Here is a 22,145-nt window from a genome sequence, read left to right as displayed (position 1 = left end):
CTTGAATCCCGGATTTTTTTTTTTTTTTTTTTTTTTTTTAAATAAAGGTTAAAAAGTAAAAAATAATAATAATAATAATAAAAAAAATAAATAAAAAAAACAACAACCACGGAGCAGAGGATGAGACCTGAAAGAAACATTCACACATTCTTAAATAAAGAGCTGCAGCTTCATCTGTTACTCTTCACTGACAAAGTCCGAAACTTTATTAAACACATCACACAGACAGAATAACAGTCTGTCATGGTTCAGCTGAGACTCTGAGGCGGTGGAATCACACAGTGATAACAAATCACAGTTACACAAACTGAACGCGTCTTTATTAACACCTGCTGCTGCCAAAGCCAGTGATGAGGATTCATCCTCAGACGGAACTGGACTGAAGACCAAACCGCATCAGTCCAGTTCCGCTCTGAGGAGAGAACCGACCCCCTGCTGCTGCGCACACTTTCAGAATAAAAGCACTGTTCCATTAGGAGGAAACTGATATGGAAACCAGTCTCCACCATATCTCAGAATATTCTGGGTTTAATTATTTAATTCTTAAAAAGTCAAAACCATAGAGACAAGTCAAAAAGGAATTTAGTCTTCAGTATGTCAAAGTTTCAAACATTTAAACATTTTGATTTCTTATCAGAATTTTGCCTGGAGTGATTTTCTATCTCCAGATTCTGAGTTAATATAATCAGAGAGTAAAATGTTGGTGTGGTTCATCATTTATCTCAGTCTAATTATTTTGTATGTCATCATTTTAACTTTATTAAAAAGTGACCAGTAAAATTTAGACCAAGAAAGTCACAATTATTATTATTATTATTATTATTATTATTATTATTATTATTAGTATTATTATTATTATTATATTACTATTGACTGTTGAAATTTGGATTCACCTAAAATCTTTGATTAGTGCTCTCAGAATTAGGACTTAATGTAATTTTGTCACAGACAGTGAAGATACTGATTAATCTCATGCTGTAACTCACTGTCTCAGTTTCATATCTCATCATTTTCACACTGAGCTTCTGTGTGATTTATCTTTTTACTGTGTTTATTTATTATTTTTGTTTTTTCTTTACTTTGTTTTTCTGCTTTAACAACTTCAGACTCCGTTCAGATTCATCTCAGACATATTGAACGCTCATATAAAATATAAAATAATAAAAGAAATCATAAATCAGTTCTTTTAACATTATGCTACATGTGTTTTTCAGTTTATATTTTCATTCCACATTTGAAATAATTATATCAGCGCTACAAATCTGAGGTCCAGACGCCGAGGCTGAGAAACTCTGGACTGAACAGAGTGTGTGTGTGAAACCAACAAGCTGCACTCACTAGTGTGTTCTTCGTTCTTTGGTTTGGAGATGAACCTAAATTCTGCCTGAGATTTAATCTACAGGTTATTTTCTGGCCCACAGAGACCTGATCCCAGCATCGATGGGTCAGTCCGGGAACTGGGGCTGAAAACGTTTAGAGCCTAAACATTCTGCACAGGACTGTCCATCCAAAACCCTGTGGCTTGTACTACACAGTGAAAAGGTAAAACCCAGAACCACCACCTTACAGATTCTTACAAGTTCGGGTAAAGGATCTCCAGGTTCCAGGTTGTTCGGTTCCGGTCGTGGGAAAGAGTCATCAGAGTAGAATCAGGTAGATCAGCCACAGGAGAACACACAGTGTACCAAACCAGGTCTGCCAGTCCACACCGATCACGTCAAACACTCGCGCCACCGTCCGCTGCGAGTCACGACGGTCGGAGGCCCCGGCCTCGTAGAACCGGCCATCTGAGTCCGCTGCCTCATGGATAAACAGGAAGCGTTCCCGGTCCTCGCAGACCTGCGCTCGGCCCCGGCCGGTGGCTGACACACCTCCGTCTTTAAACCTGGAGCAACCACGACGACAGGAGGTCAGACAGTGCTCGGCCTCACCTGGAGCCCGACAACAGCTCTGATACAACACACATTCATACGACCTGTTGTGTTACAGGAACCCTGACTGCGTCTGCAGACAGCCAATCAAAAGCTCTGTGAGTATTACAGACGATGTGATGTGTAAACTCATGCATCAGTGCTGGTTTGTGTGTGTTGTGTGACAGAATAAATCCGCCTGCAGTCTGATGTCCGAGGAGATTAGCATCAATAAGGGGGAGCGATTTTTATCGCAGTGAAAATACGGATTTTTGTAGAACTGAAGAGAGCGTGACAGTAAGCATGTTCACGCTTACGCCCCTTGGTGCCGCTGATTGGCTGGAAAAGTGTTAAATAGCTCTGTTAAAGCACAGGGGACTGGAGAAAGGGTGAAGAGCAGCTCCATCAGGTAACTGATGTGTTAAAGGTGAGAACCGACACAAAGTAACATGACATACAGCCAGGGAGCAGTGGAGCTCGATGAGGGGATGACGTGGTTTTTTTGGGCTTGTGATTTCTCCTTCTGAATTATTTCTATAGGCTGTAATAAAGACTGATTGATTGATTAACTGTCAGAATAACGGAGTTATCTAGCTAGCACCCAGCTGCTAGTCAGGTGAAACATGGGATGAGTCCAGTCAGGAAACGGTGGGATGCCTGTGCTTGGTGTGCCAGGATACGACAGCACTCCACAAAAACAAAGGTTTGATCACATCCACTCCCACACACTGCATGTTGCTGATTAAGTTAATACTTTAGTTAATACATTAGTTAATACATGAGTTAATATATTAGTTAATACTTGCTCCACCATTTTGTTTTACACATACCTTTGCATGTAAGCAGTATAGATAATACTCAGCTGATGGAAAGCCATAGGGACGCACGGTCTGCTGGGGACATAACCTTTCCACCTATTTATTTAACTCTACCATGGGTTTTCATGGTGCTCAGGTGTTGAGGAGGATTTGCACACGTCATTAATTCATGTTTCAACCCGTTGGATTTTCCATCCACCGGGTTGCATGGGTTAAAATTTATTTTTAATCCAATCAGTAAGAAAGGTTGTGTACTGAGATCTGAAGTTAATGTAATGTGTTAACTGTCATTACATAAGTAGTATGCGTCATGTGCATGACAGTTGTGTGAGAGAGACTAATTGGATGGTGGTACACACCTTAATGCCAGGAATGAATCTAATCCAAATTTAGACATAATCCAGCTACAGGACACGTGGTCCTGCAGGTCTAACCTCAAAAAGGTCGTATGTTATTGTGAAGCTGATTGTATGCTACCCACCAGGTTAGTGTGGGCTCTGGGTGTCCCGTCACCTCCACCTCTAGTGTCACCGGAGAGCCCTCCATGACGGTAGCTCTAGACAGGGGCCTGGTGAAGTAGGGAGGGCCAGGTTTAGAGGCTTTTCCCTGGGGAAGAGACTCTGTCTGGGCCTGGAGAAGAGGAGGAGCAGGAATGGAGGGCCCTTGGATCTGAGGAGTGAGCTTGATCTCCTCGCGGATGGCCAAGGGCTGACAAATGTCTGGGTCTTGGTCTGATGTTAGTAGATGCAGTGGAGAGGAAGGCGGTGTGACATGCGGGTTAGCCTGCTGAGCCAAAGCTTTGGTCTGGGACTCGGGCTGAGGAGGAGCAGTGGGCTTGGCCGGGCTGCTAGGGGTCATGCCAGGGTCATGCACACACTGTTGGGTATAGGTGGAGGTCAAGGACTCATGGAGGGAGTAGACTGCCTGGTAGCTCTGTTTGCTGCTGGCTGTATTACTGGTGGTGGCGGTACTGTTGGTTACAATAATTTCGCTGATGCCATTTGGCTCTGGAAGAACGGGAGCATGGACATCAGGCTGATCGCCAAGGCCCTGGGAGAAGGGGCTTTCTCGCTTTGACCTGAGGCTGCTGCAAGCCTGGGGCACATTGCAATGACTGTCTGAGGGGGGTGGCTGACAGTAAATGGTTTGTTGGGTGACAGTAGTGGTCGTGGTAAGGCTGCTACTTTGGGGTATGTTCACTGAAGTTGTTTCCTTGCTGCTTTTGGAAGAAGGTACATCCTGATCAACGCCAGTCCTGGAATCTGGGCAAGACTGTGGAAGATTACTGTCCTGGGGGAGGGCTGTGCTGGTTTGGAGGAAAGTTCCACTGGACTTGTGGAGCTCAATGTCTCGTGGAAGGGTGCCGTCTTTGTGCACAGCAGAATCTGTGAGGCTGGGGTTTTGAGCAAACCCTCTGGCCTGGGGAACTGGGTTGATCTGTGGCAAGCTCTTACTCTGGGATGAGGATTGGACGGTAATGGTCTGCTGGGTAACCATACTTTCTGAGTCAGGGAAGGACTGTGTAAAACTGTTGTCTTGACAAATGACAGTCGTGCTTTGAGGAAAGGTAGTTTGGTATTTGAAAACCTCGGTGTCTTGTGGAAGGGTCTTGAGCCTTTGGAGATTAGGGTCTGGACCGTTAAAGGGCTGAGGACAACAGGTGGACTTGGGGAGGGTGTGGCTCTGGTCGAACTCTTCAGGATGGGGAATGGAATCAGTTTGTGAGAGGTCGGCTGGACCGATTTCTTCTGTCCTCAGGATGGTGCACAGAGTCCTGGTGAGGAGGCTTGGAGCAGGAACTGTCAACGGACTCCGGACAAAGGAAGTGGACTCTGAATTGAACCTGTAACACACACAAAGGAACAACATCTTAAATCTGAATGGTCTCCTGGTGAACTAGTGGGTCATGCCTCAAACCAAGAATTTGCCACTTTCAGGATTCAAATGTGGCCTGTGACATTTGCTGCATGTCCTCACTGTTCGTCTGTCCTGCCTCCTGTCTCACCAGTGTTTGACTGTCCTTCAGTAAGGATGACTGCTGACTCAGAAATGTGGCAGCACTAAGTGTCAAACTGTCAAGTAGCCAAAAAAAAAACATATTATGGTTTCTCTGACCAGATGTTTCCTGATTTCAGTTGTAACTTAAAACAGAATTTTGAATTCTGCTGGAAGCCAGCAGAATACAAAAAGGCTCAGGTGTAGAGCGCAGACATCTGGGTCTGCTTCTCCTGGTTCATTCAGGCCAGGTCCACAAGGCTGGAGACACTGTGTCGTGTGGTCCCTTCAATCAGAACAACATACAAAGGAATCGTGTTTTGTCTGACAGACCTGGTGCTGTGGAGACTGGTGGGAGGACTTGGACAACCCTCCGACTGACTGGACTCCCTCTGTGGTCGGACCACACCAGTAGAAGCACCATCCCCGCTGTGCTCTGACGGGGCGCGGCACTGCTGGCCGCGCTGACAAACACCCTCCTCAGTGTCTGATTGGACTGTGCAGGACTCTGGCGTCTCTGCCAGCGGCGGCAGGGAAATGTCGTCAGGTGACGCGCACTCGTATTCATCATTGGACAGCGAGTCTTCTGTCATCACTTCGTGTTGCAGGAGCTCCCCCTCGGACAGGCCTCTTGCTGATGCATTCTGGGTAAAAAGGATCGAGTATTAGACTGATAAATCACTGCTGCTTCTACAGTAGGTACCAGACGTCAGAGATTGACGGGCCACTCACAGGAGGAGGGGGCGTGGCATGTTGTAACTGGCTGTGGATGGCGTGGACCCGTCTGCTGGCCTCCACCAGGGAGCAAGAGAGGCTGAGGGTGTGCGTGGAGCAGTAGGAGGTGAATGTCTCGCTGTGTATCTGCTGCCTGTGGCTGAACGAGAGATGACATCATCAACCTTCAAAGGGCCGGGTTTGAAATGGGCGGAGTCAAAAGATTAGATTAGAACTCTACATGAATTCCATTTATTTTAGGCCAAATAAACTTCTACGTGATGTGAATCATTATTAGCCACATTAGCAGAACACCACTTTGATCCAGACTGAAATATCTCAACAACCATTAGACTCATTAAAATTAGAGAAAATAGAAATCTAGTTTCCAGATGTTAAAACCTTGATGACCTCACACTTAATCTAATCCATCGCCAACGAGTTTTCACTGATCCTGTGACGTCATCGTCGGCCAGATGAACCGGTTTGGTTCAGGTCGCTGTCCCGAGAGGACGAATCTGACTGAGGTGACCCTGTTATTTTATCCATCAGCCTGTTTCACTTTGCTTTTTATCAGAAAAGTCATGTGACTCGTCGTACCTGAGTCCATCTGCCTCCCGACTGCAGCTCTTCTCTAACGGAGGCTTCCTATTGGCTGCAGTTTGCCTCTTCACAGGAACCTGCTTCCCATCATGCTCAGCGGTCAGTTCAGGGGTGTGGCCTGTTTCTTTCAGCTCATACTGGAAACACAGGACAAATTCAGGCAAGCTTCCATATCTCAATAATATCTTATATCTAATTTATATCTTATATCTAAGTTTTTAATGCAGCTTTACAGTCACTAAAAGTCAGGTGAGAATATGAAACATGATCTTTCGCAAGTTTTTGTTCAGGTCATTTTTAAACCAGGAGTTTATGTGATTATTTTTACCACGTCGACAGCCTCCGGTGTGCCGCACTTCTTTTTCTTCTTTCTGTTCTCCTTCACCTTCTGTTCTTTCTCTTCACCTCTCTCTTCCGTCTCATTCTCCCTCCTCCTCCTCCTCTCTCCATCTTCTCCGGTTTCTTTCTCTCCATCGTTCAGCTGCTGTTTGAGACTCTCCAGCTGAAAACAGTGAGTCGGCATTTTAACTCTCAGTACAGTCACGTTACTGCCCATAAAATGTATCACAGCTCTAAGAAGTTTTTATGTTTTACTATCTTATGACATTGAATCAAAGCAGAATGAATGTGACACAGATCAACAGAAAAAGTCTCACAGATGAAAAGAAATCCTTATAAAGTCTCAGTTAATTACAAATCTGAAATATTAATTCACAGGACACACTAAAATATGTCTGAGTATCATGATGAAACCTCCAGCATGAAGACAAAGGAACATGTCAAGCAGTCAGGCTAAAAGGTGATTTAAGAACATCTGCAAGGCTCTCGAGTCCGAAACTGAAAGGCAGGTCCCGACCCTGAGGCAGGTTCTGATCCTGCGGCAGGTCCCGATCCAGCAGATTCAGTGATTCACTTACACAACATGAAAACAGCGTGTGCAAGTTTTGTGTTGCGTTACCTTCAGTTTGGCCTCCAGCTCCATCAGTCCGTCATTCAGCTCTCTGATGGACTCCACCATCTCTGCATGTTTACTGACCGTCTTCTCTATGTACCTCCGCCCCTCCTCCACCCCTGAAACACAGCAGAGTATTAGTCTGTCCACTGGACTGTCCCTGGATGTCTCCCAACCAGGGGAAACTATAGAAATTATGATTACACACTGACTTTTCTATAACAGGTGACGAGACTGAGACTACAGCAGACAAATGAGAGTTTAAAAGAACCAAATCTGCCTCTGAGCTGTCGATGTAGTGGAATTCAAAATTGGATTTGAATTTAAATACACTACATGCTTAAATGTAGTTACTTTCCACCACTGCTGAATCTGGCTTCCAGCAGCCTCAAAACACAGACTCAATACACATCCATCTGAAGCGAGTCCCTGCCAAACAGGTGACCGGCTTTTCAGAATAAAAGCGTGAGTTTGTGTTGTTACCCACCATGCAGCCTGAGAGCCAGCTCGGTGATCTGACTGATCCTCTCCTCCTGCTGGGGAACCGTCGGCCACACGAACTTCTCAAACTGCCGGTAGAGGACAGAGACGGCTTCCGTGCTGCGACACTCGGAGGAAAACTTCCCGACACGAGCGATGGTCGCACTCGCCTCCTCGCACCAGAACTGATACTGTCAACATGTAACGCACTTTTTAAACGACTTCAGCAGGTTTTGAAACCCGCTGTAGTTCAGTGATGAACATCCTGGATGTGTATTAATCACCTCCTCCACGGCCTGCTGCAGTCTGCACGTCATGTCCAGTGTCTTCTGGTGTTCGCGGACGCTTTGCTCAAACTCTCCCATCTGTCTCTGCAGCTCGTTGACGGCGTCCTCCACCTCCCGGACCATGCCCCTGTTCTTGACCTCTGACCCCAGTCGGGCAGTCACACCTTGCAGGCGCTTCTTGAGCACCTGCAGGATCGGACAGAGCAGAGACCCACCTCTTAGTTATTTGTGTGATTGCACTGAGTCACACTTTTTTTGATGGAAGTTTTGAATGGAGAACATCTCAGGCTCAGATCAGGGTCTGCACAACCAGAGGTGGACATACCTGCAGCTTCTCGTCGTACTGCTCCACCTGCTGCAGCTGGTTCCTGACGGCCTTCATGTTCCTGGTCCTGTCGTTTCTCTTCAGGTAGTTAAACCTCAGGTTGCTGAACCGCTTCTTCAGCTCTTTAAAGGAATCACGAAGCTGGAAAATAACATTTCAGAAAATCAGTTATCTGAGTCCATCAGCTGGTTTCACATGAAGGTCAGACGTCCACCTCCCCCGAGAGATTCATGTTGACAGAAAGACTTCCAGTGGTTGGTTATGTAGTCAGATCTGTGGTGCAACTAGCAATGACTTCCCTGCCTACTCTTCAGTCAATGCCACAAGCACCAAGGCTAAATGAATGGTAATGCCGGGTCAAACGTTGGTCCAGACCGAAATACTGACAAAATTGGTCGTCAGAAGATAAAGTACCACGATGAGGACCATATCCTGTGATAATCCTACAATAACTCTGGTGATCCTCTGACTTTTTATCTAGCACCATCATATGACAGTACAGTCAAAATTAAGGACAGTTCCATCCCAATAAAAACCACAAGTCAACCTCCAGGTGGCGCTAAAGGAAAAATCAAGAGATCACCAAAGTAAGTAGGACTCATCCACTGGGAATCAACGTCTGCACAACATTTTAATGGTTATCTGTCATCTCTGAGATATTTGAGACATTGCCACACCCACGCTTCTAGTATAGATAAAAATAATTATTCACATAATATTTTCTTGAACACTGTGTCCGTTGCATCTTTGGTCAGAGCTGTGTCGCTGGGTTTTAGCTTGGTGTTGATGTAACTGCATGTAGATGGAGCTTTGGTCAGATTATTTTTAGAGCAGGGGAGTCTAAATCCAGTGGGACATTTCTGCTCCTGACAGGAGGAACAGCGGTATCAGATGGCTGATCTGTCAGCTAAAGACAGCTGAGAGAGAGTGAAGCAGACACAGGCAGTGCAGGCCCCTTAGTTCAACAGATGAACAGGAGGTCGAACTGTTTTTTCTGAGGTGGCGGGGGAATGAAGTTGCCTCTTCAGAATCCGTAGTCGTCTGGGGAAACCCAGGTTCAGCAAGAGAAAGGACAAAAGCTATAAAAGTTACATGGAAGTACCATGAAGCACCATTTGGTGCAATAAATTACCCCTTAAGGTCCATGAAGTATCCCAAAGACATTACTGCAGAACACAAGAAAGTACTGCAAAGGATCACAAACTATCCTACAGTACCACAAAGTACCTGAGAAGGTTGCTAATTGGTTCTAATCTCTGAAACGTTACAAAAATAACAAAATCAACACAAATGATTACACACAACTATCACAATATATCAGGAAGTGCAATGGGTTAACCATTAAATACCATAAGCTACACCCGAGGACCATGAAGTACTCTAAAGTAAGTACCATGAGCTACCTGGAAGAAATGTACCAGGGTACCCTGTACTACCTCAAACAACAATACCACAAAGTGCCATGGAGTACCCACACTTTGTATCCTTCAGCGTTTGGGACTATGTGATGAAGTATTGTACCTCTGGGGATCGTTTGGGAGAACCCAAAATACTCTGAGGGTTCGTGGTGAGAACAACCGATCCGCCAGTGAACAAAAATAGAATGAGTCATGTTTTTAATCATCACCTTCCAGCAACAAAGATCCCCTTCAGGTGACTCAGCAGTGTGGACACAAACAGGTCCAAAGGGTCGTAGTCATGTTGGCTCTCAGTGCTCCCCGTTACCCTCAAGCTCATCCATCCGATTGAGGGTTCACCGGTAGACTTAGTGGTGGTGTACCATTACAGAGCAGAGACAGTTAAGCCTTATGTCCTGTCCATCCAAAGGGACATTTTTTGACATCCTCTAGCACCAGGAGACAAGTTTGAGAAAAAGGTCACAGACATCACAGTGCTGTCATTCATTGTTGGTGCTTCCCAGTCCTGAGTCTCAGCAGACTTTACATTGGTGACCCTCTGAACGCCTGGTGAGTTCAGGTGCAGACTTGCAGACACGAAGAAAAAGCCTGGCAAACTTTTCACCAATCTTTTCAAAGCCTCTGGGGTGTTGACTTAGAATAGAATAGAATAGAAATACTTTATTCATCCCAAGTTGGGAAATTTCACTATCACAGCAGCAATACACAGGCACTCAGCCTCCAAATATAAACCTCTAATGGTAAAAATAAACAATATAGACATTATTTACAGAAATAGGAATTTAAAATAAGAGTAAAAAAGGAAGTGTGCCATTTGAATAGAAATATAAAATCTAAGTACAAAAACAAAATGTGCAGTTGAAGCTGAACCTTGTGTCAGATCTGTCATGTACAGCAGTGTTATCTGTGACACAGTGATGAGGTGTTAAACAGTCTTATGGCATGAGGCAGGAAGGATTTCCTGTAGCGGTCCTTTTGACAACAAAGCTGTCGGAGCCTTTTGGAAAAGGCGCTCCGTTGTCTGTCCAGTACAGGGTGGAGAGGGTGATCAGGGTTATCCATGATGGATAACAGTTTGTTCAGTGTCCTCCTCTCCACCACTGCTTCAAAAGTCTCCTGTCTGCAGCCAATGACAGAGCCCGCCTTCCTGATCAGTTTGTTCAGTCTGTTGGCGTCACTGGCTGCAATGCTGCCCCCCCAGCAGACCACAGAGGAGAACAGAGTGCTGGCTACCACAGACTGGTAAAAGATCTCCAGCATCTTACTGAACACATTGAAGGACCTCAGCTTCCTCAGGAAGTAGAGTCTGCTGCAGGCCTTCTTGTACACAGCTGTGCTGTTGGTCTTCCAGCTCAGTCTGTTGTCGATGGTCACTCCCAGGTACTTGTACTCCTCAACCACCTCCACATCCTTACCCAGGATGCAAAGGGGCTGTGAGGCTGTCCCCTTCCTCCTGAAGTCAATCACCAACTCTCTGGTCTTGTCCACATTAAGCAGCAGGTGATTTCCTCCAGCCCACTCCACAAATCTGTCCACCAGCCCCCTGTACTCCTCCTCCCATCCCCCGCTTATACACCCCACAACTGCAGAGTCATCAGAAAATTTCTGTAAGTGACATGACTCTGAGTTGTACTGAAAGTCAGAGGTGTATAAGGTGAACAGGAACGGAGAAAGCACAGTGCCCTGCGGGGCTCCTACACCACTCATCACCACATCAGACAGGACACTACCCAGCCGGACGAACTGTGGCCTGTCTGTCAGGTAATCAGTGATCCAGGAGACAGTGGACCCACCAGCACCCATCAGCCGCAGCTTATCACCCAGTAATGGAGGCTGGATGGTGTTGAAGGCACTGGAGAAATCAAAGAATGTGATTCTCACCGTGCCTCCACCACCATCCAGGTGTGAGTGAGCTCGCTGTAGCAGATAGATGACGGCATCATCCACCCCCAGACATGGCTGGTAGGCAAACTGCAGAGGGTCCAGAGAAGACCTCACCTGCGGCCTCAGGTGAGCCAACACCAACCTCTCCAGCACCTTCATCACATGGGATGTGAGGGCAACTGGACGGTAATCACTGAGGCCAGATGGAGATGACTTCTTGGGTACAGGAACCAGGCAGGAGGTCTTCCAGAGAAGGGAGGTCTTCCAGAGAAGAAGAACTTGTTATGCTGAACTCGGGTTTGACTTATTGACGTCAAAAGATGTGGTCCACAGCTTCAGCATGTGGTCTCGGCTAAGGTCTGGCAGCCACCATGTGACTGTACGACTTCCATTCCCGTTCACATCGCCAAGCTGTCTTTCTCCCTGCTCTGTTTGTTATATTTCTTGGTCTCTCAAGAGTTTGAAGTAAAACCTTAGGAAATGCAGAGGGTTATATTACTAAGAAATAAAAAACCGTTGGTGCAGCCGATCGTTTATTCAGATTCAGCTTAAAGTCCCGTCAGAGTTTATATATGAAGCTTTTGTAAACTGTATTTGTGTTTTCTGTTTGTTGTAGCAGTGAGTCTCTGACGTCCACCACAGCTGCTCCGGCAGGTTTCAATATGCTGGTGACACACAGCACCAGGTGCATCATGGGAAATACCCGCTGGCTGACTCAGCCTGTATTTAGCCTCTCTTACTCGCTCCTCTCTCTCTCTCTCTGTCATGCCCACAACAGCTGCTGCCCTGCTGTTCAATGACACAGCAGGTTGAACCAGTAACACCAGTAAAACCAGTGAAACCATTTTAATATTTTATAATTCCACAGATTTACCTGAAGAAGGCGCCAACATGTTTATCGTGTCAGCCAAAACGTCCTGATGTCAGCAGAGGCACCGAGCTCGGGTGGTGCTAATGAAGCGGGTCGAGCTAACATCAACCGCTGCAACTTAACATGACGTCAGACAATTCAAACGCCCGAGTGTGTTCATCAACAACACACCAGAACGTGGGAAAACAAAACCTGACAACGTAGTGACTACTCGTAAGGCCAGTGGGTAAACTGCTGTAGCTGGTAAGCTAGCAGTGAACGTGTGAGCCAGTCTGGAATATGGTGCCAGCTTAAGTCAGTCGCGTTATCCAGGCCAGCTGCTGGTTTGTAGTGGTTTTGTGTTTGATTGGTAGAAAATATTTCCGACAGAGATTCCTTTACTCCGAGCACAGCAGTCTCTGCAGAAATGTTTGGTTTGTACAATCCTTGCTGCGCTGTAGCGTGTACCTGTGACCTCACCTGGCTGATGTCATCGTCGAGCAGGCGGGTCAGCAGCTCCTGGTGGAGTTTCTCCTCACGTCGAGCTGCCTGGTTCAGCCACGAGACGCAGAGAAAGTCCAGAGAGAGGAGACGAACCTCCAGCTGCTCCAGTCTGAAACCTGTGCGGCCCTGATGGCGGCAGAACAAGGATTCACATCCATTACTATTCTCTTCTACTCTCCAAGTTAAAGTATCACAGTAAAAATATTGATAATAATAATAGTACAATTAAACGTGTGTGTGTGTTCATACACTGCAGGTGACGGCGGTGCAGATGTCTGTCTTCAGCGATGAAGCTGTTTTAAACAGACTCTGGATTTGCTGCTGTTCCTCTCTGTGCTGGCTGAACTCAGCCTCGCCGGATCCACGTGGACCAGCTGAACCAGGCACCGGGCTGCCAGGGTCTGAGCGGAGCAGCGCCTCCAGCTGGACACACAGAAAACAGCAGCACTGTCGACGGTCGGCGGATTTCCATCGTTTCACATGTTTAAATTAGTGCAACAGACTGTTGTTCTGTGAACCCTGACTTAAATTCATCAGGACAGACAGCAGGTGGAGCCGATTCTCCGGCCACCGCCATTTAACAACTGTAGAAGATGATGAGCTGACGGAAACATGGTGAACATAATGAAACCTGACACCTTTGCTAATGTGAGGAAGGCTCTGTCTCCTCTGAGTGACCTGACCCACCTGACATCAAAGCACACAGGTGAGTCAGTTTCACCTCACTGAGCAGTGTGTGTGTGTGTGTGGTTCATAGTTTTGCTGTGCGGTGATTGAGGTTCAGTTCTTGTAAAACGTGAAATTTGAACGAACGGCGTCCTCTGACCTGATTGGCTGTGAGGTGGAAGCTGCTGGTCAGGTCCAAGATTGACTTGCTCTCCTGGATCTTGTCCTTTACTCTCTTCTGGAGCTTCAGCAGCTCTGACAGATCCTCCTCCTTCACCCCCTTCACCTCCAGGCGGTCCTGGACTCCTCTCAGAGTCTCCCAGCTCCTCCTCATGTTGTCCACCTCAGCATCTAGTTGCTGGACAAAATAGGAGAGTGTATCTAGTCATTTAGAAAGACCTGTCCTTTTTTGAAAAGTCCCACTGGTTCTAGCTGTCCCAGTACCAATGTCCCTCCACCCTCCGGCAAGACTCACAATAAAATGTGGTCTGGCCTTCCTGAAGCGCTCCAACAGCCTGGAGGTCTGCTCGTCTGAACCCAGATCCACCAGCGTGGAGGAGTCCAGCAGCTCAGAAACACAGCTCAGGTCCTGCAGGGTCTGAAAACAGAGACATCTAGTGGTGGAAAGTGACTTTTACCCGAGAACTGTATTTTACCCATGAAGCCTCTGATTAAGGACATTTTTCTCAGGCAGCTGCAGACTCCAGCAGTAACACCGTCACTCGCCCGGACTCCGTCAGTACCTTCAGCAGTGTCTCCTGGTATTTCCTGCTGAACTTCACGTCCTCCTGCCGCTGCTGGATCTGGATCTGCTGCTGGATCCGCAGCTCATCTACTTCTTGCTTGGTTTTGTCGAGTTGCTCGATTGTCCGCTGGACCACCGACGCCGCGGACCGCAGGTTTAACCCCGACCCTGACACCTGATCCTGACACAGCACACACATGTACATACTTTACATACTGCTCGATCAGATAAAGTAAACACAGATAAAATCATTTTGTCGTCTCATTTCAAAGCTCCTCATGTTCTCTGATCTCAGTTCAGCTCAGCTCGTCACACCTGGCCTGACCATGTTACCTGATCTGATGTCATGTGACCTAATTTCAGTTCAACTCTTCTCATGTCATCAAAGTCAACCTTGATTCCTGACAGCCTGGTTACCATGGTAACAGTATGGATGTAGTGGTTTCCCAGTTCCTGAGCAGTGAGGAGCCTCTGCAGCGTTTCCTGCCAGCAGGTGTGGACCAGTTTCTTCTTCTGTGGTGGCCTGGAACTGGTGGTAGTCCTGATGTCACTGGTACCAGCTTCCCTCTCCTCCTGCTTCTCCTCCTCTGGTCTCCTCCTGTAGATCTCCCTCAGCTCTTCCATCTCCTCCTCTACCTGGAAAACAGGAGCAGCATCAGCTGGCAGCACAGACGTGTCTGTCAGGGCTTAGCTCGACGCAGTGACGTGAAATGTGACATGCTAATGGATCAAAAGCTGACTTCTCTCCTTAGCTGGTCTGATTTCCCTGCCAGCGCCCAGAGGCGGCAATGTCCACTACACCGCACACTATGAAACAGTGAGTGAAATTAGCAGCACCGTGTAGGCGCTCTGTCCAACCTGCTGCGCCGTCCTGAGGAAAGCGACGTAGGGCTGCAGCAGCTGCAGGTTTGAGTCGATCTTCCCGTTCAGGCTCCGTAGCTCCTTCAGGACCAGATCGACCCGACCAGCGAGTTCGGCTCCGGTTCTGGTCTGCCGTCCCCCGCCGCCTCTCTTCAGCTGCTCTGTTAGGGCCTTCAGGGGGGACGGCTCTCTGCTGGGTTCGCCGGCAGACTGGGGACTGGTTCTGCTGGTTGGTTCTGTGTGCAGAGCTTGGATCTGATCCAGGATCCGCCTCAAGTTCTCTGCATCGCGACCTGCGGACTGAAGACAAACACCAGGGAAATTATCTGTGCGGCGGAAACACAGAGACCAGGCGTGGCATCAGAAACAGAGTGTGTATGTGTGTACCTCAGCCTGTGTGTGTAGCAGTAGGTGTGTGTTCAGAGTGTCTTCAGCTTCCAAGAGCTGCTGTCCTGCTTCAGAGCTGTTAGACAACACACTGCTGCCCTGCTGCACCCAGCTCCACACCTGCAACACGCGCACACACACACACGCACACACACACACACGCAGGTATTAAGTGTGTCGTGTGTTTCCTGACACCAACTTAAGAAGAAACAGAAAATGTCACCTTGTCCACGAGGCGTTCACATGACTGCAGCAGCTGTAGACTCTGATTGGTCAGGAGAGCTTTGTGGGCGTGGTCTTCTACACATTGAGTTTCCTTTACCAGCATGCTCTGCACCTGCCCACTACCAAAGAAGAAGAAAATCATGCAGCTTTCATGCCCTGTGTGAGCTGCTAGCACTGCGATGACGCGTTTCTGGCGGTTTGTGTTTTCGTGTTTTTGTTGTTTGTAACCTAAACACCATCACTTTGTTGGCTGGGACCAGCCACACCGAGTGTTGAATATTGTCCCACCTGGTATCTGGAGCAGGTCCATGCCGTTTGGTCTCGTCCTGTTTCCTGCTCAGTCGGGACAAACTGTCGTCTTCAGCCTGAGAGAATCACACACCGCTGTTAATTTCATCAGCAGAACAAAAGTTTCCTGACAACAAAAAAACGAACCTGAGTCTAAACAAAAAGTAAACTTTAAAACTAAGAACTGTGATAGAAAGAGGAGCAGGTGTTTTCACTCGTCTGTCACTGATCTGGTTTCTCTCTCAAAGGCTGTTGACTGTTTCTGTCCTCAATCTTCTGAGGAGGTAAAATTAAGATAATTAATTAAGCTTAGCGTTAGCACTAACGTTAACGCTGACGTCACTTTCAGTCAGACCTGTTCAGGTTCCTCTCAGAAGAAGAGTTCGTTAGTTACTGTAAAGTCCTGCATGATTGAATGTGGTTCTGTCTGCTGATCAGTAAAACCCACAACCAACCAGTTACCTCTGATCTGGATCGAGAGTTCGGGTCTGATCTGGATCCAGACTGCAAGTCTATGGTCTTCTCTGATTTGGATCTAGGCTGAAAATTAAGAAGCAACTCTTTGGTCTCTGATGTGGATCCAGGCAGCAGGTCTATGGTCTCTCTTGATCTGGATTCAGTCTTCAGATCTAATCTGGATCTTGGCCTCATGTCTGATCTGGATCCTGACTCAAAGTTTCTGGTCTCTTCTGGTGTGGAATCTGATCCCGGATGCAGGTTTCTGGTCTTTTCTGAGTTGGATCCAGGTATCAGGTCTGAACTGGACTCATGCTTTATATCTGATTTGGATTCTAACTGGAGTTCCATGTTCTCCTCTGATCTGGATTCAGGCTTCAGATCTGGCTCTATGTCTCTGGTTTGCTCTGATCTAGACCCAGGTATCTGGTCTAACCCGGATCCTGGCTGGAGGTTACTGGTCTCATCTGATTTGGAATCAGGATTCACATCTGGGTTGGACTCAGACTGCAGACCTCTAGCCTCCTTTGACCTGGACGCAGGCATCAGAACTGAATTTGATCCAAGCTGATGACGGTCTCTGGTCTCCTCTGATGTTGAATCTGAATTCAGGTCTGATCTGGATCCAGCCCTCAGGTTCAATCTGAATCTGGACTGCAAGTTTGGGATTTCCTGTAGTCCAGATCCCGTCTTTGGCTCTAATCTGAATCCAGGCTGCAGATCTGATCTGGATCGTAATTTTGAGTTTCTGGTCTCTTCTGACCTGAATCCAGGCTTCACGTCTAATTTGATTCCAGGTTCCAGATCAGATCTGGATTCAGGCTTTAGATCTGATCCTGATTCAAAGTTTACGGTCTCTTCTGATCTGGATCCAGGCATCACATCCGCTGTGGATGTGGGATGAAGGTCTCCAGTTTCTTTTTCTCTGGAACATGACTGCAGTCCTGCACTCTCCGTTGATGCGGATTCAGACTCCAAGTTCTGGTCCAGGACTTTGCCAGGTGCGAGGGTCCGGTCCTGAGATGAACAGAGCGGAGAGTGTTTTGAGTTATGACAGTTTTGGGAAAAACCTGTTCAGCTTCGGAAGGTTCATAAACCGGATTTCAGAGTCTCTGACTCATTTTTAAATCCCAAGATCATAACCACAGCTGGACTGAGGACTCCCGCTGCTGCAAAGTACGGGTTTGGTACCTTGACTGTCTATCTCCGTCTCCTGACAGACGGAGACAGACGGAGACAGACAGAGACAGTTTCTGTCAGTTAATAACTGATGGCTTTGTGTGGGAAAACTAAAGAAACCAGACCTGTTACAGTGAACACGCTCGTCTGTCTCTTACATCAGAGCCGGACTCTCTGGACTCTCGTTCTGTCTCGCGGACCATGATGCCATTCTCCACCTGTGGGAGCCGCAGCCTGAGAGCCCGGTCTGCCGTCCTCCTCCGATCCTGCAGCGTCTCCACCAGCTCCTCCAACCTCAGCGTCGCCCCCCTGCTGCACTGGGAACTCTGGGAAGAGGATACAGCCGGTGAGACGTGAAGGATTGTTTAGAACCCGACTGAGATTAAAAGTCTGTTTTACAGCAGCATCCTGGTTCATACACAACACACAGTGTGAACTAACGTTAGACATAGTGTCACCTCGTCTTCGACCCCGTCCTCCTCCTGCAGTACTCCCCCTCTCCTCTGGAGGGCCTCGGCTCTCTGCAGCCGTCTGAGTTTCTGCAGCAGATTGGTGCTGCTGGTTATAACCTGCAGGGATTTTCCCAGAAGATCTGGAACCAAAGCACAGAGACACAGTGAGCGTTGTGTAGCTGAAAGCTCAAAGTTCACGCAGTCCCTCGTTTGAACCCAGGCTTCGGTGGTGTAGACCAGTGCAGCCCATTTTTAAACTGGTTTAAAACCAGTAAAATTCAGTCTGTGATTATGACCGGGACAAACAGTGGTTACCTCTCCTCATGGAGTCGTACGTGAGCTGCACTTCAGTCAGTCTGTTGTTGTCAGGTCTGATCTGTAGATCCTCCACTCTGTCCATACTGTCAGCAAACTGCAGACAGACGGACAGAGAGACAGACAGACAGACGTGGGTGATATTTCTCAGAAACCTTCAAGCTGTAGAAGTAGAACTTCAGATCAGTTCGGTTCATATAAAGAAAAATCAAAGTTCAGCTGAAAACCTGACAACTCATCTCTAATGACGTTAGAACAGGTTTTATTTTTTTAGCTCCAACCAGAAAATGAGCTGAGTGGCAGCAGATCTGACATATTGATTATTGATTGATGTTCATTGTTGTGACACTCGATCCAAATCCTGGAGCTCCTGAACCAGAACTCTGAGCTTAACAAGCTCCAGATACCGATCTGATTCATAAGAAGCTGAAGCTGCACCCTGCTGTGTTGAACGAGCTGGGATCAGCTGATCGTTCAGGTCGAAACCCTGACACCTCCAACTGTGTGTGGGTGAAGCTGCGTCTCAGGCCACGTTACTGTGGCTAACGACAGTTAGCTGGTGTCGACTCGTGAAAAATGAAAGGGGATTAAAATAGAACCTCAGTCATTGTCAGACCAGTTTAGATCAAGGCTGCAGCAGGTGGTGCTGATAAAATGGCAGCCAGCCAATGAGCACGGTGCACTGCAACATGCCACACATCCAGCAAATACACCGCACCGCCTGAGGAACGTGCCCTATCGTAAAGTTTTACCCCAGGGTCCATACTTCCAGAAGCTTCCTACCTCCAGTGCTCGGTGGTAAAAGTCTGAAGCCAACATCAGGACTTCCTGTCGTCTCTCGAGCAGGTGAAGGAGGAGTGACCATCCCTCGCTCAGAGACGCTGCCATGGCCTTGTACACTTCCTCGTTTTTCTTGCTCCTCCTCTGCTCCACCACAGCCAGCACTTCCCTTTCATGTTTCTGGAAAATCAATATGAAGTGTAAACACAAAGGTTCATGCTGGGATCCATTTGTTCTGAACCGTCCATTGTCCCCTGAGTTTGTCTCCGCGTCTCAGTCTCTGTCAGACGTACCCTGAGTTTCTCCATCAGCTGCTGCTGCTCCTGGATCAGTGTCTGGTTTTCCTCACGGTTCAATCCGATCTCACAGAGGCCTGGATGGACCTGGACCAGCTGGAGGTGGACCAGAGACCCGCTCTGAGAACACACACACAAGGGGAAACAACAGTCAGTACACTGACATACACTCACCGGCCACTTTATTAGGTACACCTTGCTAGTACCAGGTCGGACATCCTTTTTCCTTTAATTCTTTGTGGCACAGATTCAACAAGACGCTGGAGACATCCCTCAGAGATTTTGGTCCATACTGAGATGATAATGTAAATTTCCCGTTCCACCACATCTCAGAGGTGATGTGGTGACTGTGGAAGCCATTTGAGTATAGTGAACTCACTGTCATGTTCAAGAAACCAGTCTGAGACGATCTGAGCTTGGTCAGCAACAGGACTCAGGCTGTGGTGTCGGTACTAAGGGCCCAAAGCAAGCTCAGAAAATATTACCCGCACCATTAGACCACCATCACTGGTCTGAACCGCTGATACGAGGGAGGATGGATCCATGCATTCGTGTTGTTTACACCAGGTGTACCTAATAAGGTGACCAGTAGGTCTCATCATATGTGGATGTACTTCAAATGATGCCGTGTTCTCACAGTCGCTTTCACCATAGAAACATGACACAGACGGACACAGAGGACGCCCAAGTGATCCATCTGACCCTTCCCAGCCTCCATAGAACGACCAGCAACCCACCCCCACCCTGCTGTCACCCCGAGTCAGTTCAACTGTCATATATGGTTTTACTTTCTGACCCCGGCAGGTCACATGACCTTTGTGTATCTCTGAACACGTGTGTGTGTGTGTTGCAGCATTCCTTGGGATGATACAGTATCTCTGGCATGTCGACACATGTCACACACACGCACACACACAGTCAACAGTTTCCAAAACTATTGTTCCACATGTTTAAATCCACACTCATCTTCAAAACTGTCAGAGACATCAGCTGTTAGACACACACACACACACACACAGCTCACTTCCCTTTACAGCAGCATCAGTAAATAGTTTGTTCTATAAGAGGAAACAGCACGTGGACAGAGCAGCGACTGACTGTAAAGCCTGCTCAGGTCGAAGCTAACGGACTGAATCATTCCTCTTTTTATTCCTATTTCTACACATCAGAGACTGATCAATAAAGTTCTGAAAAGATATAAACTTTATCTATGAAGAATAAATGAAGAATAAATCCCACTGTCACAATCATTTCATGAGTCAAATATATTTTATTCCAACATTACGGACGACAGTGTTTTATTAGCCAACAGCTAACACAAGTTACAGCTAATGCTAACTACGGTCACTGAAGGTAGGTTGTTCATCAAGGTTAGAGGACCTTCGTTGTCATGGTTACAGCAATAAACATGTTATTAGGTTATGGAAAGATCAAGATCAAAAGAGACGATTATTATATTTATTATAGATTTTGTTGCTCTTGCAAAACGTCACTTCCTCCTTTGCTCAGGTAACAATCAGTGTCACCACAATAAAACGGAACTACAGGTACAATCGACCTGTCGGGGTATTCTGTAGGGCAGGACCGTCTCAGCTGCGTAACAGACGGTGAGCTACAGTGCCACCGTAACATGATGCCTCCTGTGTACACCTACGCTGGTCACATGACCTTCTCTACTCATGTCACATGTTTTTCAGTGGTTCAGCAAAGTGAACATGGAGATTCCTTCCCTCTGGAGCTAATGTTTGTGTGAAGGTTACACACCTTGAGGACTGAGACAACGATCTGTGATTGGCCTGCTTGGATGGCGATCGTGCTGAGGGTGGTCGACGACCGAGAAGGATTTGCGTTTCCTCCTCCTCCGATCATCTTTCCCGCCTCTGTTCTCCACGCGTCGCCGTCTCTTCGCTCTCGTCTTTAAACGCTAACAGTTGAACCTGCAGAACACAGAGAACATGAAGTAAAGAAAAAAAGGTTCTGTGTTGAGTATTAATACAACACTGTAAAACTCTGTCCCATGTAGAAGTCCTGCAGCGAACATGTGACTTCAGTAAAAGTCAGTGAGTATAAATGAAGTCGACAGGAAAACGTGTCTGTTGGATCCTGATGATGAGCGTAGACCTCAGACGTACAGGAAGCGCGTTCTAACAGTTCGCCCCGATGAAGCTTTACATTTTCTTCACAGTTCATAAATCATTTATTCATTCTTCATAAATCAATGTTACAGTGAATAATGAAAATCCTTATGAACGGATGATCATTAAAGCTAAAATGTCAAATGAAATTACAGATGAGAAGTGATGGAAGTAAAAGAAATCAGAATTAAAACCATCGTTAGCTTAAAAACTAATATTATAAATTCATTTATTCTCAATCAGGTGAAATAAATCACTTGTTTTAAGATAAAAACCTTATTTAGCTGCTCTGCAAAACTGCCTCTGATAAATGGGTTCAAATCTTTTCTTATTCCAGTGACAAAATGTTTAATAAAATCTTTTTCCGTTTCTCACAGACTTTAAACTTTACTTACCTGAGTCACGTCTCTGGAGATCAGGACGTCCCCCTGCTGCTGCTGCTGCTCGGACTGTGGAGCCACAGAAACCCGGAGACGAACACAGCTCACAGACACGAGGTAAAAATAGATGAGGTCTGCAGTTGGATTATCGCACAGCTGAACGACAGAGAGACACCTGCCTTCCATCAACAAACACACTCTCTCACTGACACACTGTAAATATACCAGCACACGGACCAA

The 22,145-nt window shown here is 47.0% G+C and overlaps 1 protein-coding gene across 4 annotated transcripts; it reads right to left on the bottom strand.

Moving 5' to 3' along the window:
- Window positions 1-739: 739 nt before the first annotated feature.
- Window positions 740-21,979, bottom strand: LOC121194074. 4 transcript variants are annotated; one of them, XM_041056647.1, is made up of 29 exons: window positions 21,921-21,979; window positions 21,155-21,327; window positions 19,388-19,510; window positions 19,098-19,274; window positions 18,315-18,411; window positions 18,006-18,139; window positions 17,706-17,873; window positions 16,375-17,385; window positions 15,913-15,989; window positions 15,623-15,743; window positions 15,400-15,519; window positions 15,010-15,312; window positions 14,485-14,787; window positions 14,150-14,332; window positions 13,882-14,004; window positions 13,567-13,764; window positions 12,990-13,163; window positions 12,717-12,866; window positions 8,085-8,225; window positions 7,757-7,945; window positions 7,480-7,663; window positions 6,999-7,111; window positions 6,369-6,542; window positions 6,038-6,177; window positions 5,456-5,597; window positions 5,057-5,367; window positions 3,723-4,571; window positions 3,210-3,692; window positions 740-1,885 (listed from the first exon to the last, which is right to left on the bottom strand). In XM_041056647.1, exons 2-29 carry the CDS (start codon window positions 21,257-21,259, stop codon window positions 1,639-1,641), a joined length of 6,540 nt encoding a protein of 2,179 aa, XP_040912581.1. In that variant the 5' UTR covers window positions 21,260-21,327; window positions 21,921-21,979; the 3' UTR covers window positions 740-1,638. The 4 variants fall into 4 exon arrangements, with proteins under 4 accessions (XP_040912581.1, XP_040912580.1, XP_040912582.1 ...); XM_041056646.1 differs by having other exon boundaries at window positions 3,210-4,571; XM_041056648.1 differs by having other exon boundaries at window positions 3,210-4,571; window positions 14,569-14,787.
- Between the last annotated feature and the right edge of the window lie 166 nt (window positions 21,980-22,145).

This window comes from Toxotes jaculatrix, chromosome 15 (genome assembly GCF_017976425.1).
Source record: "Toxotes jaculatrix isolate fToxJac2 chromosome 15, fToxJac2.pri, whole genome shotgun sequence".
NCBI classification, from domain to species: Eukaryota; Metazoa; Chordata; class Actinopteri; family Toxotidae; genus Toxotes; species Toxotes jaculatrix.
This window is presented reverse-complemented; position numbering and strand designations above follow the sequence as displayed.

What these genes read in the sequence shown, in the direction of transcription:
- LOC121194074 (XM_041056646.1), bottom strand. Translation starts at nt 21,259, where the DNA reads ATGATCGGAGGAGGAGGAAACGCAAATCCTTCTCGGTCGTCGACCACC. An exon ending in CACCGGAGGCTGTCGACGTG is followed by an intron (nt 6,178 to 6,368) that starts GTAAAAATAATC and finishes CTGTGTTTCCAG; the next exon opens with TATGAGCTGAAAGAAACAGG. An exon ending in ACCAGTCTCCACAGCACCAG is followed by an intron (nt 4,572 to 5,056) that starts GTCTGTCAGACA and finishes TGTGTGTTACAG; the next exon opens with GTTCAATTCAGAGTCCACTT.